Source organism: Artibeus jamaicensis, unplaced genomic scaffold, assembly GCF_021234435.1.
Source record: "Artibeus jamaicensis isolate MK-2021 breed Jamaican fruit bat unplaced genomic scaffold, CSHL_Jam_final contig_1998, whole genome shotgun sequence".
NCBI lineage: Eukaryota > Metazoa > Chordata > Mammalia > Chiroptera > Phyllostomidae > Artibeus > Artibeus jamaicensis.
This window is the reverse complement of record NW_026521407.1, coordinates 1,427,942-1,448,667: the sequence shown is the minus strand read 5'-3', so window position 1 is coordinate 1,448,667 and position 20,726 is coordinate 1,427,942. Positions and strand designations below refer to the sequence as shown.

General features: G+C 49.3%; 1 protein-coding gene across 4 annotated transcripts in view; it reads left to right on the top strand.

Moving 5' to 3' along the window:
- Window positions 1-20,524, top strand: part of SOCS7 (suppressor of cytokine signaling 7) — a 34,946-nt gene extending 14,422 nt beyond the window's left edge. For 3 of the 4 annotated variants that reach the window (XM_037149880.2, XM_037149878.2, XM_037149881.2), the window contains 4 exons: window positions 5,016-5,144; window positions 11,323-11,458; window positions 11,859-12,008; window positions 14,848-20,524. In XM_037149880.2, the coding sequence (XP_037005775.2) occupies window positions 5,016-5,144; window positions 11,323-11,458; window positions 11,859-11,979 (386 nt within the window). In that variant the 3' untranslated portion in view covers window positions 11,980-12,008; window positions 14,848-20,524. The remainder of the gene's footprint in view (window positions 1-5,015; window positions 5,145-11,322; window positions 11,459-11,858; window positions 12,009-14,847) is intronic. The other variant, XM_053656069.1, reaches the window with a different exon arrangement.
- Window positions 20,525-20,726: the final 202 nt, after the last annotated feature.

Genomic DNA, 20,726 nt, shown 5'->3' with positions numbered 1-20,726 from the left:
GGTTGTCAGACTTCCATATAGTTCAATTTTCTGTCAGTTCTGGTGGTTATTTTGTTTCTAAGTTGTTGTCCTTATTTTGATTGTGGGAGGAGGCACAGTGTGTCTACATACGTCTCCATCTTTGCCAGAAGTCCGTTCTCAGTTTCTTTGCCTGACAGTCACATTAGTTTTTCTGCCAGTCCGCACGATGATGGTAATTCCTCTCTTGGTCAGCTTTGTCATGTCTTAGGAGATAGTCATCAGAACTCAGAGAGTTTGTGGAGCCGACATGCTTTAGTCTGCCTGCCGGCCTTGCGGGCGGTACCCCCTCCCCTGTGGTCAGGTCGTGCTCAGTGCTGCCAGCATATCTAGGACACGGCTTGTTAAACACACACTTCACAGCAGGGCATCCTGTACGTGACGTGGGCCAGACCGTTGTAATGGTCCTTAGCAGTGGGGCTGGGTAATGTATCATTTGTTGAAATACCTGCACATACTGTAAATTTTTAAAATGTAGAGAACTTTGAGGATTTGGGGGAGTTGCCTCTCCCACCCTTTACACTCTTCTCACGTGTGATCACCTTAAATGTGCTGTATTGGCCATTCATCTCAAATGATTGTCCCTCGCGCACTTGCCTCTGTCCTGAGGCACCGCCATGTCTTTCTTGCTCTCAGCCACGCTCTGCTGAATCTGGTTGGTTTGCTTCTCTCTCGAGGCAGGAAGTAGCTGTTGAGGTCAGTGTAGCTTTGTCCATGGTGTCCTCTGTCCCCACTTCCGCCTTAGAGATGCATGAAGAGAAAGGAACTTAAGTCCAAAGACCCAAGAGTTCATTACATGACCGTAGGGGAGGCAGCCGCCTATTTTCCTGCTGTTCCAAAAAGCAAAAGTCAAACAACCAAACAAAAAATGGAAAGCAAAGCATTTCAGAGTGAAGTCTTTTTTAAAAAAATATTTTATTTATTTATCTTTAGAGGGGAAAGGAAGGAGAGAAGGAGAGAGGGAGAGAAACATCAATGTGTGGTTGCCTCTCGTGGGTCCCCTGCCGGGAACTGGCCTGCAACCCAGGCATGTGCCCCGACTGGGAATCGAACCACCATCCTTTGGTTCACAGGCCTGCACCCAATCCACCGAGCCACACCAGCCAGGGCCAGAGTGAAGTATTTTTATAAACCTATTAAAATGATAAATGGCCAGGCGATGGGAATGATGAATAAATGTTTGACCTCTAGATTACTGATAGGTGAGATGCCAAGAGTGAGAGAGAGCTTTCAAATGGTTCTCTGGTTACTTTTTGTTCAAAGAGACTTTTCTTCCTTGAATAAGTGGAATTTTTAATAGGAGCCTTGTGGGCCTTGCAGTTGCTGGTTTGCACTGGAGCATCTGTCTTCGTAGTTTTCGGGGATGCGGTGAGAGCAGTTAGAGGGACATAGACCTGCAGTTCTCCCGAGCGATTCACACCCCCTCTGTGGGCGATTCTTTGGATTAAGAGCTTTAGTCTGGGGAGTTTTTCAAGCCATGGGAGTTCAGATTCCCTTTCACCTTTGGGATTCTGAAGTTTGGGGTGTGATCTTTGAAATGTGTTGGGGTATGGAATTTTAGAAGTGAAAGAAAAGACTTAAAATTTTTTTTGTGCCCAACATATACATGAATGGGTAATACCCACAAAACTCCTCTTCTTGACTTTCTTCGACTGTCCGATGAATACTTGAAGACTTAGATCTTCTTGAGGGGGATGTCATTTAAACCTGCTTTGCTATGGCAGCCTTTTAAAAATATTCTTCAGTTACAACTGACATTCAGTGTTAGTTTCCGGTGGATTGCATAGTGATCACACATTTACATAACTTACAAGGTGATTCCCCGTGGGAAGTCTAGTACCCACCGGACACCATACCCAGCATCACAGTATTTTTACTGTACTCTCTGGACTGGACTGGACATCCCCGGGACTGTTTTGTTACCTGCCAATCTGTACTTCTTTACTTAATCCCTTTACCTTTTCACCCAGCCTCTCAATTCCCCTCCCCTCTGGCAGCTGTCAGTCTGTTCTCCGTACCTATGAGTGTGTGTCTGTTCTGTTCTTTAGATTCCACATATAAGTAAAATCATATGGTACTTGTCTTTGAGTTGTGTCATTTGGCGTAAGACCCTCTTTGTCCCCGTATGCTTTCGCAGTAGGTACGGTTTCCTTCCTTTTGATGGCCAAGTAACAGTCCATCGTGTATATGCACCACAGCATTTTCATCCGCTCGTGTACTGATGGACACTGGGGCTGCTTCCGCACCTTGACTGTTGTAAATAACACTGCAATGTACATAAGGGTGCATATATTCTTTCAGAATAGTGTTTTTTGTTTGGGGGGGTATATACCCAGAAGTGAACTTGCTGGGTCATAGGAAGTTCTATTCTTAATTTTTTGAAGACCCTCCATACCGTTTTCCATAGTGTCCGCACCAGTCCGCATTCCCACCGACAGTGCACGAGGGTTCCCTTTTCTGCACATCCTCACCCACACTTATTGTTCATTGATTTGTTGACAGTGGCCATTCTCACAGGTGTGAGGTGGTATCTCAGCGTGGTTTTAATTTGCATTTCTCTGATAATTAGTTACGTTGAGTATCTTTTCATATGTCTTTTGGGCCATCTATATTTCCTCTTTGGAGAAGAGTCTATTCTGGTCTCTGCCCCCTTTCAATTTTGGGTTGTTTGTTTTTTTGGTGTCAAGGTATATGAGTTCTTTATCAATTTTGGATATTGATCCTTTTTTAAAAAATATATTTTATTGATTATGCCGTTACAGTTGTTCTATTTCCCCCCTTTATTCCCCTCCACCCTGCACACCCCTCCCCCACCATTCCCCCCCTTTAGTTTATGACCACATGTCTCAAGTTCTTTAGATTCTATATTTCCCCTACTATTCTTGCCCTCCCCCCTATCTATTTTCTACCTACTGTCTATGCTATCTGTACCTTCTCCCCCCTTCTCCTTCTCCCACTCCCCTGTTGCTAACCCTCCATGTGATCTTCATTTCTTTGATTCACTCCTGATCTAGCTGTCCTCTTAGTTTGCTTTTGTTTTAGGTGTGGTTCTTAATAACTGTGAGTTGGCTGTCCTTTCACTGTTCATCTTTTTTATCTTCTTTTTCTTAGGTAAGTCCCTTTGACATTTCATATAATAAGGGCTTGGTGATGATGAACTCTTTGAATTTGATCTTATCTGAGAAGCACTTTATCTGTCCTTCCATTCTAAATGAAAGCTTTGCTGGATAGATCAATCTTGGATGTAGGTCTTTGGATTTCATGACTTGGAATACTTCTTTCCAGCCCCTTCTTGCCTGTAAGGTCTCTTTTGAGAAATCAGCTGACAGTCTGATGGGGACTCCTTTGTAGGTGACTGTCCCCTTATCTCTTGCTGCTTCTAGGATTCTCTCCATTTTAATCTTGGCTAATGTAATTATGATGTGCCTTGGTGTGTTCCTTCTTGGGTTCAACTTCTTTGGGACTCTCTGAGCTTCCTGGATTTCCTGGAAGTCGATTTCCCTTGCCAGAACGGGAAAGTTCTCCTTTATTATTTGTTCAAATAATATTTGCACTCGTGGCTGTTCTTCTTCCCCTTCTGGTACCCCTATAATTCGGATGTTGGAGCATTTAAAGATGTCCTGGAGGTTCCTAAGCCTCTCCTCATTTTTTTTAATTCTTGATTCTTCATATTTTTCTGTTTGGTCATTTTTTCCTTCCTTCTGGTCTATTCTCTTGATTTGAGTCCCAGTTTCCTTTCCATCACTATTGGTTTCCTGTGCATTTCCCTTCATTTCAAGTAGTTTAGCCTTCATATGTTCCTCTAATTTGTGACTAAAATCAACCAGTTCTGTGAGGATCCTGATCACCAGTGTTTTGAACTGTGCATCTGAAAGTTTGGCTATTTCTTCATCACTTAGATTTATCAACTCTGGGGCTCTGAGTTGTTCTTGAGCCATGTTTTGATCTGTTCGTGCCTGTTACATATGAGGAGCAGAGCCTTAGATGTTTACCAGGGTGGGGCCACCCAGGTCCCTGGTTTGTGAAGCTGTATGTGGGGGCGTGGTCAGAGAGGGGCCACACAGGTCGCTGGTTTGTGACTATATGTGGGGGCAGGGTCAGAGAGGGACAATGGAGGTCCCCTCTGCCACTTCCTGCCACTGGGGCCTGCACGGTCCGTCTCACCACTCGCTCCTTCACCAGTTTATGGTTTATCTGAGCGCAATTGTGTGACTGCGGTCAGCCCTCAGTGGGTCCACCAGCTGCTACTCCACACCTGGGATCCGCCCACGGCTGCCTGCACGCCTGGGTCACGCGCCCAGTCGGTCTGGTGGGTCTTTCCTGCCCGACCCGGCTCTGCTGTTGGCTCTGCGCCTTTTACCGATTTGGCTGAAGGGTTCGTTGTTGTCAGACTTCCATATAGTTTGATTTTCTGTGGTTTGGCTGCATTTTTGTTGCTAAACTTTATTATTTTTAAACTTGGTTGTGCAAGAAGGCAAAGTGTTTCCACCTACGCCTCCATCTTGGTGGAAGTCCCTGGATATTGATCCTTTATCAGAGATATCATTGGTGGATATCTTCTCCTGCTCAGTAGGTTGTCTTTTCATTTTGTTGATGGTTTCCTTTGCTGTGCCAAAACTTTTTAGCTTGAGGTAGTCCCATTTGTTTGTTTTTCTTCTGTTTTTCTTCCCCAAGGAGATATATCAGAAAAAATATATTTAAAAAAAAGAAATTCAATAAAGTATTTTTATATCTTTTTTCTGACTTGAATTTATTTTTTACTTTAACAAGAGCCTTGTAAGACCTAATGTATGTCTTATCAAAGGCAATATCTTTCTTTTCACTAACTTTAGGACAGGCAGTATTGGTGAACCAGGTGGCTTCAGGGACCTTTGTCTGACTCAGCTTCCCCATGAAATCTTGCCCTCCAGAAAGTGAGAATCATAAAAATGTGCAAACCAGCCTCCCAGGTCTTTTTAAAATGCTTTATGTTCTCACCTCTTAATTTTCCATGGCAGGAACGTTCAGCCTGTGGTGTCATCCCAAGTTTGAGGATCGCTGTCAGTCAGTGGTGGAGTTCATTAAGAGAGCCATCATGCATTCTAAAAATGGGAAATTTCTCTATTTCTTGAGATCCAGGGTTCCAGGTAAGGCTGTAGTTATTACAAAATTATTTAACTAACTTGGGTATGGCCCAGTATAGTATCAAAATGCACCCCTGCACCCTGCCAAAAAAAAATCCACACTTAAAGCCTTATCATCCTGGCTTTTATAGCAGTTACTCTTTCTAGAGCCCAGTGGGTAATCCCCTACCCTTGTACCTTAATCCCTTAACATGTTGAGAAGGAATCTCTGCTTCTCTGACCACATGAAAGAGAAAACTGACCTTCCACTGACGTCCAGGCATCGTGTGAGTGTTTTCACCCAGAAATGTCTTCTTGTCCCTGATCCAGGCGTCTTACACCCACATGTGAAATGGAGGTGAGAGCAATTGTATCATTTCCACAGAACCAGGGAAGGTAAAGAGAGTGAGTGTTTACTAGAAAGGCACCGGTGAGGGTCAGGGATGCCGAGTTCATTGGCAGTCTGCTCCAGGTTTCGTCCTTGTCTTACTAAACGTCTCGTTAAAGAGGAGCCTGTGTCCCTACCAGTGTTGAGCACAAAAACTTTTCTCCCTTTGCGAGTGCTGGGCAGCTCCCGTCCTGGCTGGTGTGGTTGTACAGTCTTGCTGCCCACTAAGTAGAGAGGTATCTGGATAATAGCTACTGAAGGGGGTGATTTGGAGGAATCTGCTTTAAAGTATTGGGAAAAGTAAAATGAAAAGCATATAAATTGAGGCATTTGTAAAATACAAATAGAACTTAAAATGAGAATGTCATGCTTTCCCATTGAATCAAATTAACATGTTTAAACAAACGGTGCCAAAAAACTGCTCTAAAAAGAAGTTGCGGGGAGCCTCAGGCAGAACATCAGGATCGAGCCGGTTACAGGAATGTGTTTTATTATCTCGGTGATTTAAATAAGGCTTGATGGGGTGCGAACTGTATTAATTCTCACCTCATTTAGTATTTGCCTCAGTGCTGTCAACACATTTGGGTCTGATGCAGTTGACTTGGTTAGAGGGAAAAGTTAGAATCCCTTTCTTATAGGAATTGACCTTGCTTAGCAATTTTTAAAGTTTGTAGCTTTGGGGGCGTATTTATTTAACAAACATTTACTTTGTATCTCAGTACTGAAAGTAAGCCACCTTTCTGCCTTCAGAAAGCCCACAGCCTTGAAGGGGAAACAGGAAGAGGAAGGCAGTAGCACAGGTGAAGTCAACAGTAGGCATGACCGGGGCCAACAGGGGCAGGCCAGTGTCCCGTGGGTGAGCCAGGGAAACCCTCTCGAAGGGTCCCGAAGTCGGGGCGTGTGTCTCCTTATAGAGCATTGATTCATGGAGTCTTGGACCCCTCAAGTATGGCTCATTTCATTGCACAAATGTGCCCTGTCTGCAGGAATTTTAACTAAGATTCTTAACATTGTTAATGGCTAAAGATTGTAATAATCACTACTATTTATTGAGTGTCTGCCATGTGCCAGCTACTTTGTCGGGTTCTTCATTGCCATCTCTCTAGGTTCTTCAGCTGACAGGTTGGTCTGTTATTTATGGATAAGACTATTTCCAGATTGCCAGTGAGTAAACTGAGGCTGATGCTCAAAAGTGAAGTTACTCTAACGGTCACTTAGCTGATCGGTGCTGAAGCCGGGGTTCAGCCCCAGCCCCAGCTGGCTGCAGACCCTGTGCTTTGTTTACCACCAGTCTGTCATGGGAGGAAGTAGCAGTAAGCGAACAGGAGCACTAGGATTTGCAGAGACCACATAAAGAAGACAGAATTGTGTTTGTTAGTGGAAGGTGCCTTTTTGTGACGAAGGCTGCAAGTAAGACATCTCTTTGCACTGAAAAGTATAATCGAGTCGAGAAGGCAGGACAGTGAGTATTTGCCCCTGGACCCTAAGTGACCTCTCTTTGAAGGAATGGAACAGAGAAGGCAAAGCCTGCGTTCTCCTTCACTTGCTGGCTGCCCTCCTTTGCTGGTCATAAAGGTCTAGGCATTCCATGAGGTCGGCTTATCAGAGGCAAGGAATTGGTGTGGGGAGAGGTAGCTGTAGCATTTAGGTTGAGCTCTGCCATCCTGCACGAGGGATTTTAACTCAGGCGATTTGGAAAGGAGACTGTTCACATTGGCATGGTGATAACCGAGTGCCCACCAGGGCCGGGTGTTATTTCATCTAACCCACACAGAATCCTTTGAAAGCATATCACAGTCTCACTCTCTCTTTGAACAAACTGGAAAACTGAGGTGCAGTTTGTTGCAGAGCTAGGAGTCAAAGTCAGGTTTTCTCTGGCTCAAATCTAGAGTTGGATGCACCAGCAGGGCATCCAGACTTGTGTTAAAGGGACATCAGGGACGATAGGAATCATAGAGCTAGGCCTACTGGGAAAGCTTTGGATGGGGACAAATAAGAAGCAAAAGGAATTAATTAGAACAAATGGAATAATTAGCACCTGGGGGGGGGGACCCTTGGTAAAAGCGATGGCACCTGGAGCCGGTTTCCCTTTACCTCTTGTCATCGGCACTGAAATATGGTAATAACAAATGGGAGGTCACTGATTACATTCCATTCTGGTCCATTTCACAGTCATAAACTAAGTCCTGAACACCAGGCAGCAGTCTCAAAGAGAAAATGTGATCGGCTTGGCACGTTAGTGAGCGCATTCTTAGTTGGGAGAATCTTTACCATCTGTGTAGTGCATGAAGATAAAATACTTTGTTTTTTAATCATACTTTGAATTAACTAGGAGCAAACCAGTCACCTCCTTTTGTGTCATCATTTTTGAGGTTATACTTGTTCGCTCAGTGATACACCTTCCCTGTGCCCCAGGGTTTCTCAGTTGAGGGCTGTTGACGTTTTGGGCTGGATAATCCTGGTCTTCAGGGAACACTTGGTGTGGCAGAAAGACCTACATGTCCCTGTTTTAGACCTGGAAGACATTTGTCACCTCTACCCTGGTCCATGTTGGGGGGAGGGGAAGTAATGAAGTATCTGGTAACTGGATTTGTGCCCCACACCCCTGGCATGAGGACTAGAGGAAAGTTCCCGATGATCCCTGTTCACCTTGTCCTTTCCCTTTTAGCTATGCTGGTGTCTAACCTTGGCTTTATTTCCATTTTCACCCCTTCGGTTAACAGGCTGTGGATGGAGAGCTCCAGTCATTCGCTGTGTTAGGGGGCAAACAGTGAATGGTCAGGCTGACACCAGGGAACATCAGAGAGTTAACAGGTTTTGAATTGCTATTTGTGTACCTAAGGCTGAAAGTAACACAGTAAAAGAGGCAAGAATGTGTAGTCATTAAAATTCAGGTAGGCAAATAATCAGATAATTGTATGCTGCTTATTCTGATTTTTTTTAGGCACAAGTCCTATAGTACTGAATCTTTGAGAATAAATAATTAGATTCATAAATTACTTTCAACTCTGAAGCATCATGTTGAATTTAACAATATTACAACCAATCCCCAAAAGCTTTCTGTTGGCCTAGGTTAACTCACTAAAGAATATTTTTAGAACATATGAGAGAAAGGGGAAATTCAAAGAGGCATTTGAACCCAAAATAACTTTTAAAGCCACTTGAGTTTAAAAATATATATATATATATTTTTGAAGTATATGATGAAATTTTGTGTGTATATATATATATATACACACACATACACATATATATATATTTAGATTTTATTTATTTTCAGAGAGAAGGGAAGGAGAAAGAGAGGGAGAGAAACATCAATGTGTGGTTGCCTCTTGCACACCCCCTACTGGGGACCTGGCCCTCAACCCAGGCAATGAACCGGTGACCCTTTAGTGTTGCAGCTGTATCCTAAAGAGTCCCGTAGTTTGTGACTGAAGACGAGAACAAATGCACACAGACTACAGCGTCCTGTGGAGGAAAGGGGATGGTGCAGGTACTGTCTCACGGCGAGAGTCCTGCAGCTGCTTCTCTCCAGGGGAGAGCGCCCCCAGCCTTGCCTGGACAGGCTTTTATTGCGTCTCTCGGGTCTTACATCAAAGAAGGATTTATTATCTATTACATGATAATAAATGAATGTTGTTGTCTACATTTTAGGCACAAGCAAGGAAACGAAAATAAACGCAGAAGGGAAAGGTGGCGAGCCGATTACGCTCCGTCCTTGGGAAAGTTTATACAGCTTTGGAAATTACCTTGAAGACAGACAATAAACATCCACTGTTTCAGGCCAGGGCGAGGGAGTTTTAGCAAGAGCAAGCCAGACAGTCTGGATGCGTTTCCTGGGCCTGGTTCCCACGGGGAAACCGGTCCGAGGGTCAGGCTCCTGCCCGCCACTTCGCTCCTGTCGGGTTTCCGATGCAGGGCTGAGCCACATATGCCGTTGCCAGAGAGACCGGTTCCGTACACTGCACTTTGGTTCACGGGCCCTCGCTCAATCCACTGAGACACACCAGCCAGGGCAGTTTAAATATTTAAAAGAGAAATCCATATTTGAATTCTTGTTTTTTAAATGATGTGTGAGGAGAGGGCTGATCACATGGGTGGAGTGGGGCTGCAGCACTGCAAACACAAGCCTTTGGCTTGGAAGGGCAGGAGAGGACCAGAGGGCGGGAGAGGCCGGCCATTTGGACCCGAGGGCCATTCCCTGGGCCGGACTCTCCCTCAGACAGCGGGTGTTGGAGGCAGGGCAGCCTCGCTGGGTCTGTGCCGTGAGCATGTTCTCTGAGCCAAGTGGGCCTCAGTTTCTGCCTCTGTGAAATGGGGTGATATTTGTCTCAAAAGTATAGATTCAAAGACTAAATGAATTAAATGTTTTCAAGGTAAGCCTGTTTGCTTAGGAACAGTACAATATGTATTTTGGTTTGTTTTTTTTTTTTAGATAGTTGTCAACCATCATGTAAAGGCTCTGGGAGGCACTCTGCAAGCTCTTATTTGTTTCCTCTCATGCCTTGAAACAAAAATTTAAAACTTTGACATTAAACTTACAAAATAGTAGCTATTTTATTTTCCAACAAATTGTGTCTGCAGGATTTCTTTTGCTAGGACAATGGCTGAGGAAAAAATTTTTCAAAGATTTTGCAACTCAGATTTTTTCCAAGGGCAGTTTGCTTATTTACTTCCCGTAGCCCCTTTGTGTGTTGAAACCAGGGTGCCCTTTGTTCCTTTGAACCTGTGTCAGGGTCCCTGCCGTTCTGCAGGGGTTGGAATTTCCCAGCCCAGAGCCTGCTGCTGATACCGATGAAGCATCGGGGCGTGGGGCTCCCACTGGGCAGGGCCGGCATCAGTCCGCAGGCTCTCGTGCACCGAGCAGCACTCATTCCGGCTCGCCCAAGCTGCTGTAGTTGCTTTGCTTTCAATAGCATTATCCTCTTCTCTGTTCCTGCACCCAGTCTAAAATTTCAGAAGCAGGAAGGGTGGTTGGGGGTGAGAAATAAGAAGTGGCTAAACCTGCTGGCCCTGGCTTGAAGTAAATGACAGGAGTGATAGGCCTGGAAACTCGGATCCCAGCTGTTACCTTCTCCTTATACCAGCCTCTCAGTTGCAAGTCGGCGGGAACCCCTCCGAGCAGCCTGCCCGAGGCTTCCCCTTCAGGATCCTTCTATGTGTGCCGAACAGGTGCTCCCATTCCCAGCAGGGATGCCTTCTGTTCTTACCCTTCCCTGAGAGCCTCAGGCCTGGGATTGGCCACTTGGCTCCCAGCAAAGTCTGTAGCTTGGCATTTCTCTTTGGACTGTTCTGAATCGCAAGGTTCTCAGCTGTTAAGAATGATGTTAGGCCCTGACGGGTGTGTCTCAGTGGCTCGGGCGTCCTCCCTCAAACCTGACAACGTTGCCGGTTCGACTCCCAATCAGGGCGCATGCCTGGGTTGCAGACCTGTGGGGGTGTGCAGGAAGCAGCTGACTGATGTTTCTCACACACATTGATGTTTCTTTCCCCGTCTTTCTCTCTCTCTCTACCTCTTTCCGAAAATAAATAAATAAATAAATGGATGGATGGATGAATGAATGAAATCTTTAAAAAAACTTGAAGCCAGGGAGGCCCTTGGCCGGGAAGAATAGATTTCTCTAAAGTGAAATGTGGCCGTGCTGCACCTGCAGGTGGAAGTCAGCGGTCCTTCGGGGAAGAAAGCGTTTGCACAGAACACGTGGATGAACTGTAAAGAAGCCCATTTCCTTTGCCTGGACTCTCTTCCTAAGGGAAACTGTAGTTAGTTACATTGTTCCCTCTGAATGTTTCTCTTGGTTTCCATTCTCGAAGGACTGCCACCAACTCCAGTCCAGCTGCTCTATCCAGTGTCCCGATTCAGCAACGTCAAATCCCTCCAGCACCTTTGCAGATTCCGAATCCGACAGCTCGTCCGGATAGATCACATCCCGGATCTCCCACTGCCTAAGTACGATGCGGTCTCGAAGGTGGGGGCCGGCAGGAGGGTTGGTTACAGATGTCAGTGAGGCTGGCAAGCCGGTTGCACAGGCAGAGCCTGGCGGTGTTCACAGGCATCCTCCTTTCCCTTCTCCTGTGTCTTGGCACCTGACTCTACAGCTGTCACATTGCAGCCAGAAGGAAAGAAGGTGTGTGTGTGTGAGCCTCCCTTCTGCAGTCTCTGCGAAGGATGGAGGGGAGGAGACAGACTATGTAACAAGTGAGAAAATGGGGATTCTGTTAGGGTAGCAGAGTCTTTGGTGTAGTCTCAGTCACAGGGGTTGAGAGGAAGGAAGAAGATTGAACAAAGATGGTCTTTCATGGTCTTTGTAAATGACACTGTGTGTGTATCCCTCTTGCGTTTTTTACAGGCCTCTGATCTCCTATATTCGAAAGTTCTACTACTATGATCCTCAGGAAGAGGTGTACCTGTCCCTAAAGGAAGCGCAGCTCATTTCCAAACAGAAGCAAGAGGTGGAACCGTCCACGTAGCGAGGGGCCCCTGCTGGTCACCACCGAGGGTATGCACTTTCCGCCTCTCCGTTCAGCCACGCCTCTTCCTGGGCAGTTGTCATCGTGCATGGGCCTTGTCCCCCCCACCCCTGCCACCCCGTGTGTATGCCCCTGACCCAAGCATCTGCCCATAGTTACCACATCTGATAATGGGGTCCCCAAGGGGCACCCCCATTGGAGAAGAGCAGAGAGACGAGGGAGACTTAAAGAATATTTGTCAAGCCACGTGCAGGCCAGCCACTCAACATGACGGAGGAGGACGACACCCACATACAGTAGCGAAGTGTGCAGCCTGCTCCCACTCTGGCCGATCCCCCTGACACCGCACAAGTGACACGCAAAGCTAGGAACCAGAGTGGAAGGAGACTTCACCAAAGGAAGCACAGACATGCCTTGACTGTAATAGGCAGGCACTTGAGTGAGGGCTCCACTGTGCCCCACGGCTTGGAATGGGGGGGGTGCGGAAACAGCTCTCCCTTCCCTTTAGAGTCCCATTCGGGCCACTCTGAAGTCATTCGTTCAGTAGAATAAGTGAATTAACTAAGGAGTTCGTTTATCTAGGAGGCTATCCTCCTGTTGCCACACTGAGTCTATTTATTTATCTTCCCATAAAAGCTTGTGGAATACTGATTTGTGCAGATGGGTTTTAATTAGTCTTTTAAATTTCATTAATGTGAACACTGAACAGTAGAGGTGAGTAGGGAGCAAAGCTGCCGCGGAGTAGTGACTGTGGGAGTGCGGGTTGATGTGCACGCCTCCCATTCCAGTGCGTGGGTGCGGTGGCGCCCACCCCCAGCTTTCCTCTGTGCAGTTTCCTGGCTAAGCCCTGAATACTTCCCTTCTAACCTCTGTGCCCTAGTCCCAATCCCCATAAAAAACAAAGGGGGAAAAATCACAAGTGCAGCCACCTTAGAGAGGCTTCAGTAACTGCACCCTCTCTGCTCTCTCCGCAATGACAGTGACAGTTGGTGTCTGTGTCCCATGGGTGTCCCTGAGCCACGGCTAAGGTGAACCTGCTGTGTGTCTCCCCCAACTCTGGAAGCCTTCGGCCCTGCGTTGGGTTGGGAGAGGGTGCAGGAGGGGAGCGCGCTAGTGAGGGTTAACCAGGGGAGAAGGGATGAAAAGGAGAGACCAGCAAATGGTAACTCTGGAAGGCTGTGGAGTTTTGACTTAAAGGATCCTGGGTGGAATGTATAATATCTAAGATGTTCAATTATATGCAAATTGTATGTCCTCAGAAATGTCTCCTAAAACATCTAAAAGCCTGAATGTTTAGTAGCATTTCTCTGCTTGGTGGCTTTGTGGCTGAGATGAGGGTGGGAAGGAAGAAGAGGACGCAGGAGGCCCACCTGCCTGACCGCACCCTTGAGGAGTAATAGGGCCCTTCGGTCGGAGTGCCACGCCCTGGGGGGCTGGGGATGGCGCACGTGGTCAGGAGCACGTTCACAGAAAGACCCCCCGGGATGGTGGAGGGTTCCAGACTTCTTCATGTGGGAGTAAATGATGGACGTGAGCAGGGAGGTCAGGGTGGGAGAGGCTCGATGGCTCGGAGACGGAGGTGATGGGTTTTCTAAGGAAGAGTGTGAACAATTCTGTGTGGTCTGGGGGGCGGGACAGGGCCCACAGTGGGTGTGAGTTGTAAGGATTTAGATTTTAGTTCAGCAGAAGTAAAACCTTTCCAACAGAGAGGGCCGAAAGCGGAATGGGTTTGCCACAGGAATTGGTGAGTTTGCCATTTTTAAGTTCATTCGGCAGATAGTGTCTATGTGTAGAGCATCGGCTTGAACTGGGAACAGAGGGCTGAGCAGGTCGTCAGAGGCCGCGGTCCCACCGAGCCGCCGTTCTCACTGGGAGGGACAGGTGGCAGACACATGAACAGGGCGTCAGTTAGTTTCAGTCGCCTGTTCGCGTCATGAGGAAAGTAAAACTAAGTGAAGCTTAGTGATCAGGGTGCCACTCAAGTTTAGATGACCAGGGAAGGCTCCCGTGTGGGTGGTGACAGTGCAGCCGACTGCAGATCCAGGAGTCTGCCATGAAAGGGCCTGGGAACAGAGCATTCTGGGTAAAGGGCCCCTCGGTGGGAAAGAGCATGATGCGGTCAGGGATAGGCTGGGCTTAGCCCCGTGTTGGCAAAGGACCCGACCGAACTCCCAGGGTCTCTTCTTACTGTGGCGCTGGCCTTGTAGCCTGTGTCAAAGGAGGAGCATCCTGCTGTGCTCACACTTGCTCCTGGTGTAGACCCTCGGGCCTGTTGGGAAAGGGCAGTAACACTTCTCAAGGGTAAAATTTGGTCATTATGACTTCTTGTTGGTCAGAAGATTTTAATTTGGGAGTTCTGAGTGGACCACTTGGTCTGTTACCTAAGGAATTTCATGCCAGGGTGTTTGGGGTGTAACAGCACAATCAGAAGGTAGAAGCTGCACAGGCCTCCATGCACAGGTGGTGACATATCAACCCTCTTCAATAGCCAGCAGCTGCAGAGGCCTGCGGCTCCTCTAACCATGTTCTCAAGGCGTCACTCCAGGCCTCGGCTCCTTTTTTAATCCCTAGAGCAGGTGGGCCTCGGGGAGAAGTGGGGCGGGGAGAATGGGTGGAGAGTTAAGGGGTAAGGGAAATGGAAAGAGGAGTTAGGCAGTGTGGCAGGGTGTAGTTATTTCAGAACCTCTTTTCGGCATCCAGGTTCGAGGCTGCTCAGGCCTCCTGACAGAGGCCGCTGCCACAGTGTTTGTGGAAGTGATTGGCTGGCCAGACTCCAGTTCTGCTTTGGAGCCACACCCTAGAGGCGAGGCTGTTCTTTCACGCTGTTTCGTTCCACTCTGTTGAGCCACTCTAATTTCTTTCCCCTAGGCATTTGGTTGCCAAGCTCCGATTTCAAAGAACCAGATGAAGGTACCATGAAAAGAGGAGTGAGAAAAAACAAGAGGAAATGGGAAGGGTTGGGACCCTCTGCGCAAAGACTTGGGTTCCCCTGGCCACCCCGGGCTGGGAAGAAGCACACGACCGTCCTCTCCGAGCAGGGCCCCACCTTTCCCACCCGGCACCTCTGGTGTCCGGGAACTGGGCGAGCTCCCGGAAAACTGGAAGAAGTCTCAACACTGTTCCCTTTTCACAAGTTTTGTTTCGGATATTTACGTTTCTCGGTGTGGAAAACTCACAAAGGCAGCTGGGGTTTATGCCCACTGGGTTGGAAGTGGTGCGAAGGGCGAGCAGGTCCAAAGGAGGTGGTGGGCCAGGGGTGGGGGCGCGGGTGGGACGTCACCAGTCCTGCAGCCGTCTAGCAGCTGGTGCCGAAGGCAGGGTGCAGGTTTCACCGTTGACCTTGAAGAAGGGAAGGGAAGGAGTCAGAAGTGCAAATCAAGTGAGAAGTGTCTGAGGGATGAGAATCTGCTTCTCTCTGAGCACGGGTAGCTTCCGTGGGAGCAGCAGGGAAAGGAGTGGGCGGCCGCAGGTTACTGGACAAAGACTGGCAGATGGCCTCTGCCAGGGGAAGCAGTGCCCCCTCGCATCCTTTCCTTTTAAGACAGGAATCTGATTTCAGAATCACCTCTCACAGAAGCTGGACTTAGTTCGTTTTATTTAATTTTTAAGCTCCGTGACCTCATTTTAGTCCCGTTCTTCCCCCACCCTCTACCCGTTACCCAGGGTGACTGTCCGTTTGCTTTGGTCGTGGCAGCGTTGTTCCCGTCGCTTCCGCCAGCTGTCAGGGCGGCAGTTTTTCTTGTCACCTGAGCAGTGGCGCTCCCGTTGTGGGCTTGGCGAAGTCAACGGAGCGTGTCCCCTGATTCTAACGGCGCAGCGTGCCTGTGACTTAGGAGTCAGTGCTGCTTACCTCCAGTGTCTGTGGGCTGGGGCAAGGGAGTGGGCGGAAGGTGCGAGACGCAGCTGTGTGGTTGTGCCCCTCCGAGAGAGCTGTCTGGCGTCCCCACCTTTGTGGGGTGTCCTTAGAGCAGAGCAGAGGAGGGTGTCACTTCTCCTTCTGTGTGTGCCGCTGTCACCCCACTGCTGGACGGGCAGCCAGCAAGGGCTTCTTAATTTTCCCGTGTTCTTCCTGGCAGCCCAGACGTTTTCCTGTGTCAGGAGCTGGTTTCAGCGTTGCCTGTCTTGCAGCTGGAAGTGAGAAGGAGGAAGAAAAGCCCCAGTGCTTCTCCATGGTCTTTAATGTTTTCTGAAGCAGGCCATCGTCAACTCATACAAGGTTATGAGTTTGCTTTTCTGTAGAATTACTCTAGGGAAGGGTTTGCTATTAAGATGTGAAAATTGAGCTGTTTGGTCTTTATTACTCTTTTGCAGTAAGTGTCCCACTAGACTGCCTCTTCCCCTGTGTCTGTCTGCCTCGTCTCGTAAGATAAGTAATGCTGTCAGGCTTGCGGCCTCCCGATGGTCTGGGGGAGGCCTCGGTGTCCTGTAAATGTACAGGACTGCCTCATCAGGAGGCCTTGCCTTCTGCCTCACGACCGGCGCGGCGCGGCCAGTCTTCCTCCTTGTAGCTGAACAGGGAGGAACTGGTGTTGTCACTTGCCTCTGAACAGGTGGTCTACACGTGAGCTGTAAGCCATAAACACAGTCCACCTCTGATTTGTCAGGAGGCACCTCTTCTGTCTTTGGCTTCCATGGAATGACAGCTGTTTCAGATTTTGATCCCGGAGATTGGCTTAACCTGTGAGTCTTGCCTCTTGAGGGTGTGGACTAACTCGCCACCTCGCAGAAAGCGCCGCCCCCACCCCACCCTGCCATGGTAGAGCCCAAAGCCTGGAATCCATTGGGATCCTTGAGTGGCTGATGTGCAACTACCTGGCACTTTTATTCTTTAACCATTTTTGCCACTCATAATTTAAAAAATAGTTTTTTTAATGTGTGTGTGTTTGCCTGCCTCTGGGGTAGGTACTGTGGGGAACACTAGAAGCAGAGGACACGGCATCCGGCCTTCAGAAGCTTTGAGGTGACCGCCACACGTGAAGCAACCAGAGAACGACTCGGTGTGGCAGAGAGCTGGGCTGTCTGTGCACAGATGCAGAGTGGGCGCAATCAGGGTGGTGCAGGGAAGCTCTGAGGCCATGAGGCTTTGGGCTGTAGGCGGGGGCAGGACCATGAGTTGAGAAACACATGAACTGGAACCTTGGAAGCAGGAGTCTGCACAGTATATACTTAAAGTGCACGCCCCGAGTTAGAGCAGAAGCACTTAAGAGTCCGTTTTCAGTGGGGTGGCCTAGACTGAAACTTCTTAGTCACTGGGCACATCTGAATGCTGAGGGCTTATGGCAAAATGGTCCGAAGCCAAAAGTCAGCTTGGTTCTGCCCGTGGCCAAGGACCTCACTGCTCTCAGTGCAGCCTGGGTGAGTGAGGCAGAGCCCCTGGGCCCCTGTGGTACCAGGTTTCCTTGGGGAAAATCCTACACTCAGGTACTAACCCAAACCCACTGAGGTGGCCCAGCCGCACCCCTGTCCTTGCGTTTCCTGGGAGTGGTGGTGGCTGCCTGCGTCTGTGCCCTCTGTGCTTCCGTCCTAGCCCAGACTGCATCCCGGTTTTTTCCTCAGCAGCACGGGCTGCAGGACAGAGTTGTGCAGGGGGAGGCAGGCCCCTCGGGAGGTGTGGGGGAAGGGGCAGGGCGGAGGTGCCGGCCTGGTCGCAGGAGGAACGCAGCAAGAGCAGCTGGCCTGTGGTCAGCACTGCCCTTCGTCTCTCCTGGCTGGGCCCACCCTCTCCGTGGCCAGTTCTGCGCTGTGCTCGTTGGATGCAGTCTGCGTAGGGTACTTACTCCTTTTGGATTGTGTTTTAAAGTCACACACTGGAAGGGGTCCTCACCCCTCACTGATTTCTGAGCTGTGGGCAAATGAAGTCAGTGCCCTTCGTCCTTGCCTGTGTGGCCCTCACTTGGTTGCAGTCAATCTGCTGTAACTTCCCTCAGGACGCTGTGAACCACTGTGAGCTGGTGACAACTACTGCTACAACTGGCCATGACTTGAAACTTGTGTAGGAGCACAGGGGTAAGGAGGGGAGGAGCTTTGGTGTAGGGACTGGGTAAGTGGGTGACAGCTGGGAGTTCAGGACCGTTGGCGACGACCTTGGCCCTGTGGACAGCCTGTGCCTCGTTGTAGGGAATGCACACTCACTGGAATGCGAGCCGCGGCCTGCAGCCATCAGCCTCCGTGAAGACTGGTGTGCCCGGAGGGGGGCGTTTCCACCCAGTCGATATGCCTCCGCCTCCTTTCCTCTTTTCACGTAGCTGGTTATGCAGGCCCCTTATTAAAGTTGGAAATGATGTTGAGATAGCTGCAAGCCCCCTACAGTGCACACCCAAGAAGAAACTGGGGAACAGGGAGGGTGGTTAGTGGTCCCAGATCTGGGTGTGAGAGACCGGAGTGCAGCTGGATGCCCTGGGGCCTGGCCCATTCAGGCCTCACCAGAGCCCCAAGAAAAGCAAGGCCTGCTAGGAGCCCTCAGGGCCCAGCAGGGCATGGGGATGGGAGGGACTTCCACCGTAGGTTCCACGTGTCTGGCCCTGCTGCTTCTCCTGTGGCCATGAGCCCTGAGGTAGGTCGGAGGCCTGGCCACCGGGATAGAGCCCCACGGCTGCTGGAGGGCAGGCGGGAGTTGTGTGCGCGTCTTCGTGTGCACAAGTCCTGCCGCCGGTTGGGGTGTTGAGAGCATCTCCGCTGGGTGATGCTTGCCATTCGTTTTCCACTTTTAGAAGAACGACACGCCCCCTGTCCCTACCGGAGGAGCTGTGAGTTAGACATTTTCCCTATGGGAATCCTCTCGGTTGTGTCTGCGGGAAGGGGGGACGGGTAAATGATTTTTATCTCTTAATTGTCAACACAGCTGTTCTCACACTGACTTTGTGCTATTGCATACATGTAGCCATCTTTCTTTTCACTGCAGCAGTGTTTATCAGTAGTTCGAAATGATTTATTTACTCCTGGGGAGTAAAACCTTTTTTATTAAAAAAGAAAAAGAAAAAAAATAAAAGTGTGACCCCCCTTCCCCCCATGATCTCGATGGGATTATTGGGCCACAAAGCTCAAGAAGGCAAAGTCAAGTCCGCCGTCTCCATGTCCGTCCTGTTTTGGCGTTGGAGCCTTCCAGCTCAGCACAGGAGGACGGGAGGCCTGGAGGGGGTGCAGAGCAAAGCCTGGGAGGAGTGCGGTGGGCTGGGCCGCGGAGGCAGAGACACCGGGACCCCCTTGGGTGCTGCAGTTAGAAAGGAAAGTAGAATAATCCATTGTATTGCAAATATTGGCTCTGATCTGCCAGGGAAAGATCTTTCTTTACATGCAGATTCACGTTGTCTTTGCCCTTTTCACCCCTTCCTGACCTTCCCGGTAGGTGCTGTCCAGTTTCTTCCTGCTTCCCTTCCTGTCCTTGCTGCCCCTTCTCCCATCCCTTCGCAGTCCCGTCTACCTCCTGGAGAGCCAGTCCTGCATGCTGAGTCTGTGACCTGCCTTCACACCCACCCCATCTCACTTAGAGGGTACCTGAACCGTTCCTCCCACCATGCCAAGAGGCACTGAGGGGCAGGCGACCAGCAGCCAGCCACGGTGGGAAGACACAAAGGTCTGGTTGCAGCTGGACTGCGATCGTAGTTGCTCCTGGTGACAGAGTGCAAGGCGAGCTCAGGACACTCTTGACTGGAACCCAGGATGGTTACAAACCGCACAGCTCTGCTCAGAACTGCGTCCTAAGCCCCCTGCACAGCTCAGGTGGAGTGGGAAGGCTGGTCTGACTGTCCCTGGTGCTCCCTCGAACAGGGACCTGCCCCTCGCAGTGGGGCCCAGAACCTCTTCCAAGGGCCAAGCATAACCTGGCGCCACCGTGGGCAGGCTGGGCACTGGAGCGCCCCCGCCGGTGCTGCCCATGGCACAGCCGCTGCTGTACATTTCTTGGTTGTTTTGAAGAAACACAAGAGGGGTGTCGTTCTGGGCTCGAGTGGTTGCCCAGAGGGGAGCCACACCCCGGCAACCACTTCTGTCCTCAGGCCCCCCCCGCCCCACCCCCCTCCGAGCCAAAGCGTGGCCTGGCTTTTATCTTCCCATTTAGTTTTCCTCCTTTCCCCTCCCTTTTTGTGCTTAATTTATTAAAATAGTTACTGTATAATTTATTTTCATAAACTATAAGAAATTACTAAATGGTTAAAATAGACTTGCAGGCCAATCTTAAATGGGGCGGGAGGGCCTGAGGGTGGGGTGGGGAAAGATGTTTTGATATAAACAAAACAAATGCACTTTGGGTGTGTTTTGGTATTTTTCTGGGGCTAGCGGGGTGGTGTTGGGATGTCCCTGTAGATTAGCTCCAGAGCGGGGTGTCTGTACATACTGTATTAATAGGCATGTTTGACTCGTACAAAGGGGCGCTCGTAGCTGCCGCAGGTCCTGTTTGGAACCCACGTGCCGTTCCCGGTTTTTGTAAGTGTCCGTGCAGGAGACCTTTGGCCCTTGTGTTTGTACCTCCTTTTTATGATCGCTGTACTGACTCATGTCTTTTTGGGGAGGAGGGAAAAGAGATTTGAAATAAAAATGTTTAGAATTACTTCATGTTATCTCGTGTGTGTTTTCTGGTCCCTTCCCCCCATTTCATATGACTCCTCACACCACACCCCCTAGGGTCAGGTGACCCACTCCTGGGCACTGGGGAACCCCTGTGTCCTGTGTCGTTGGCCAACCAGAGCACGGCCAGAGGTGTGGGAAAACTCCCAAGTCTGCTGGCCATTGCCCAAAGCTGCCTTCTCCTT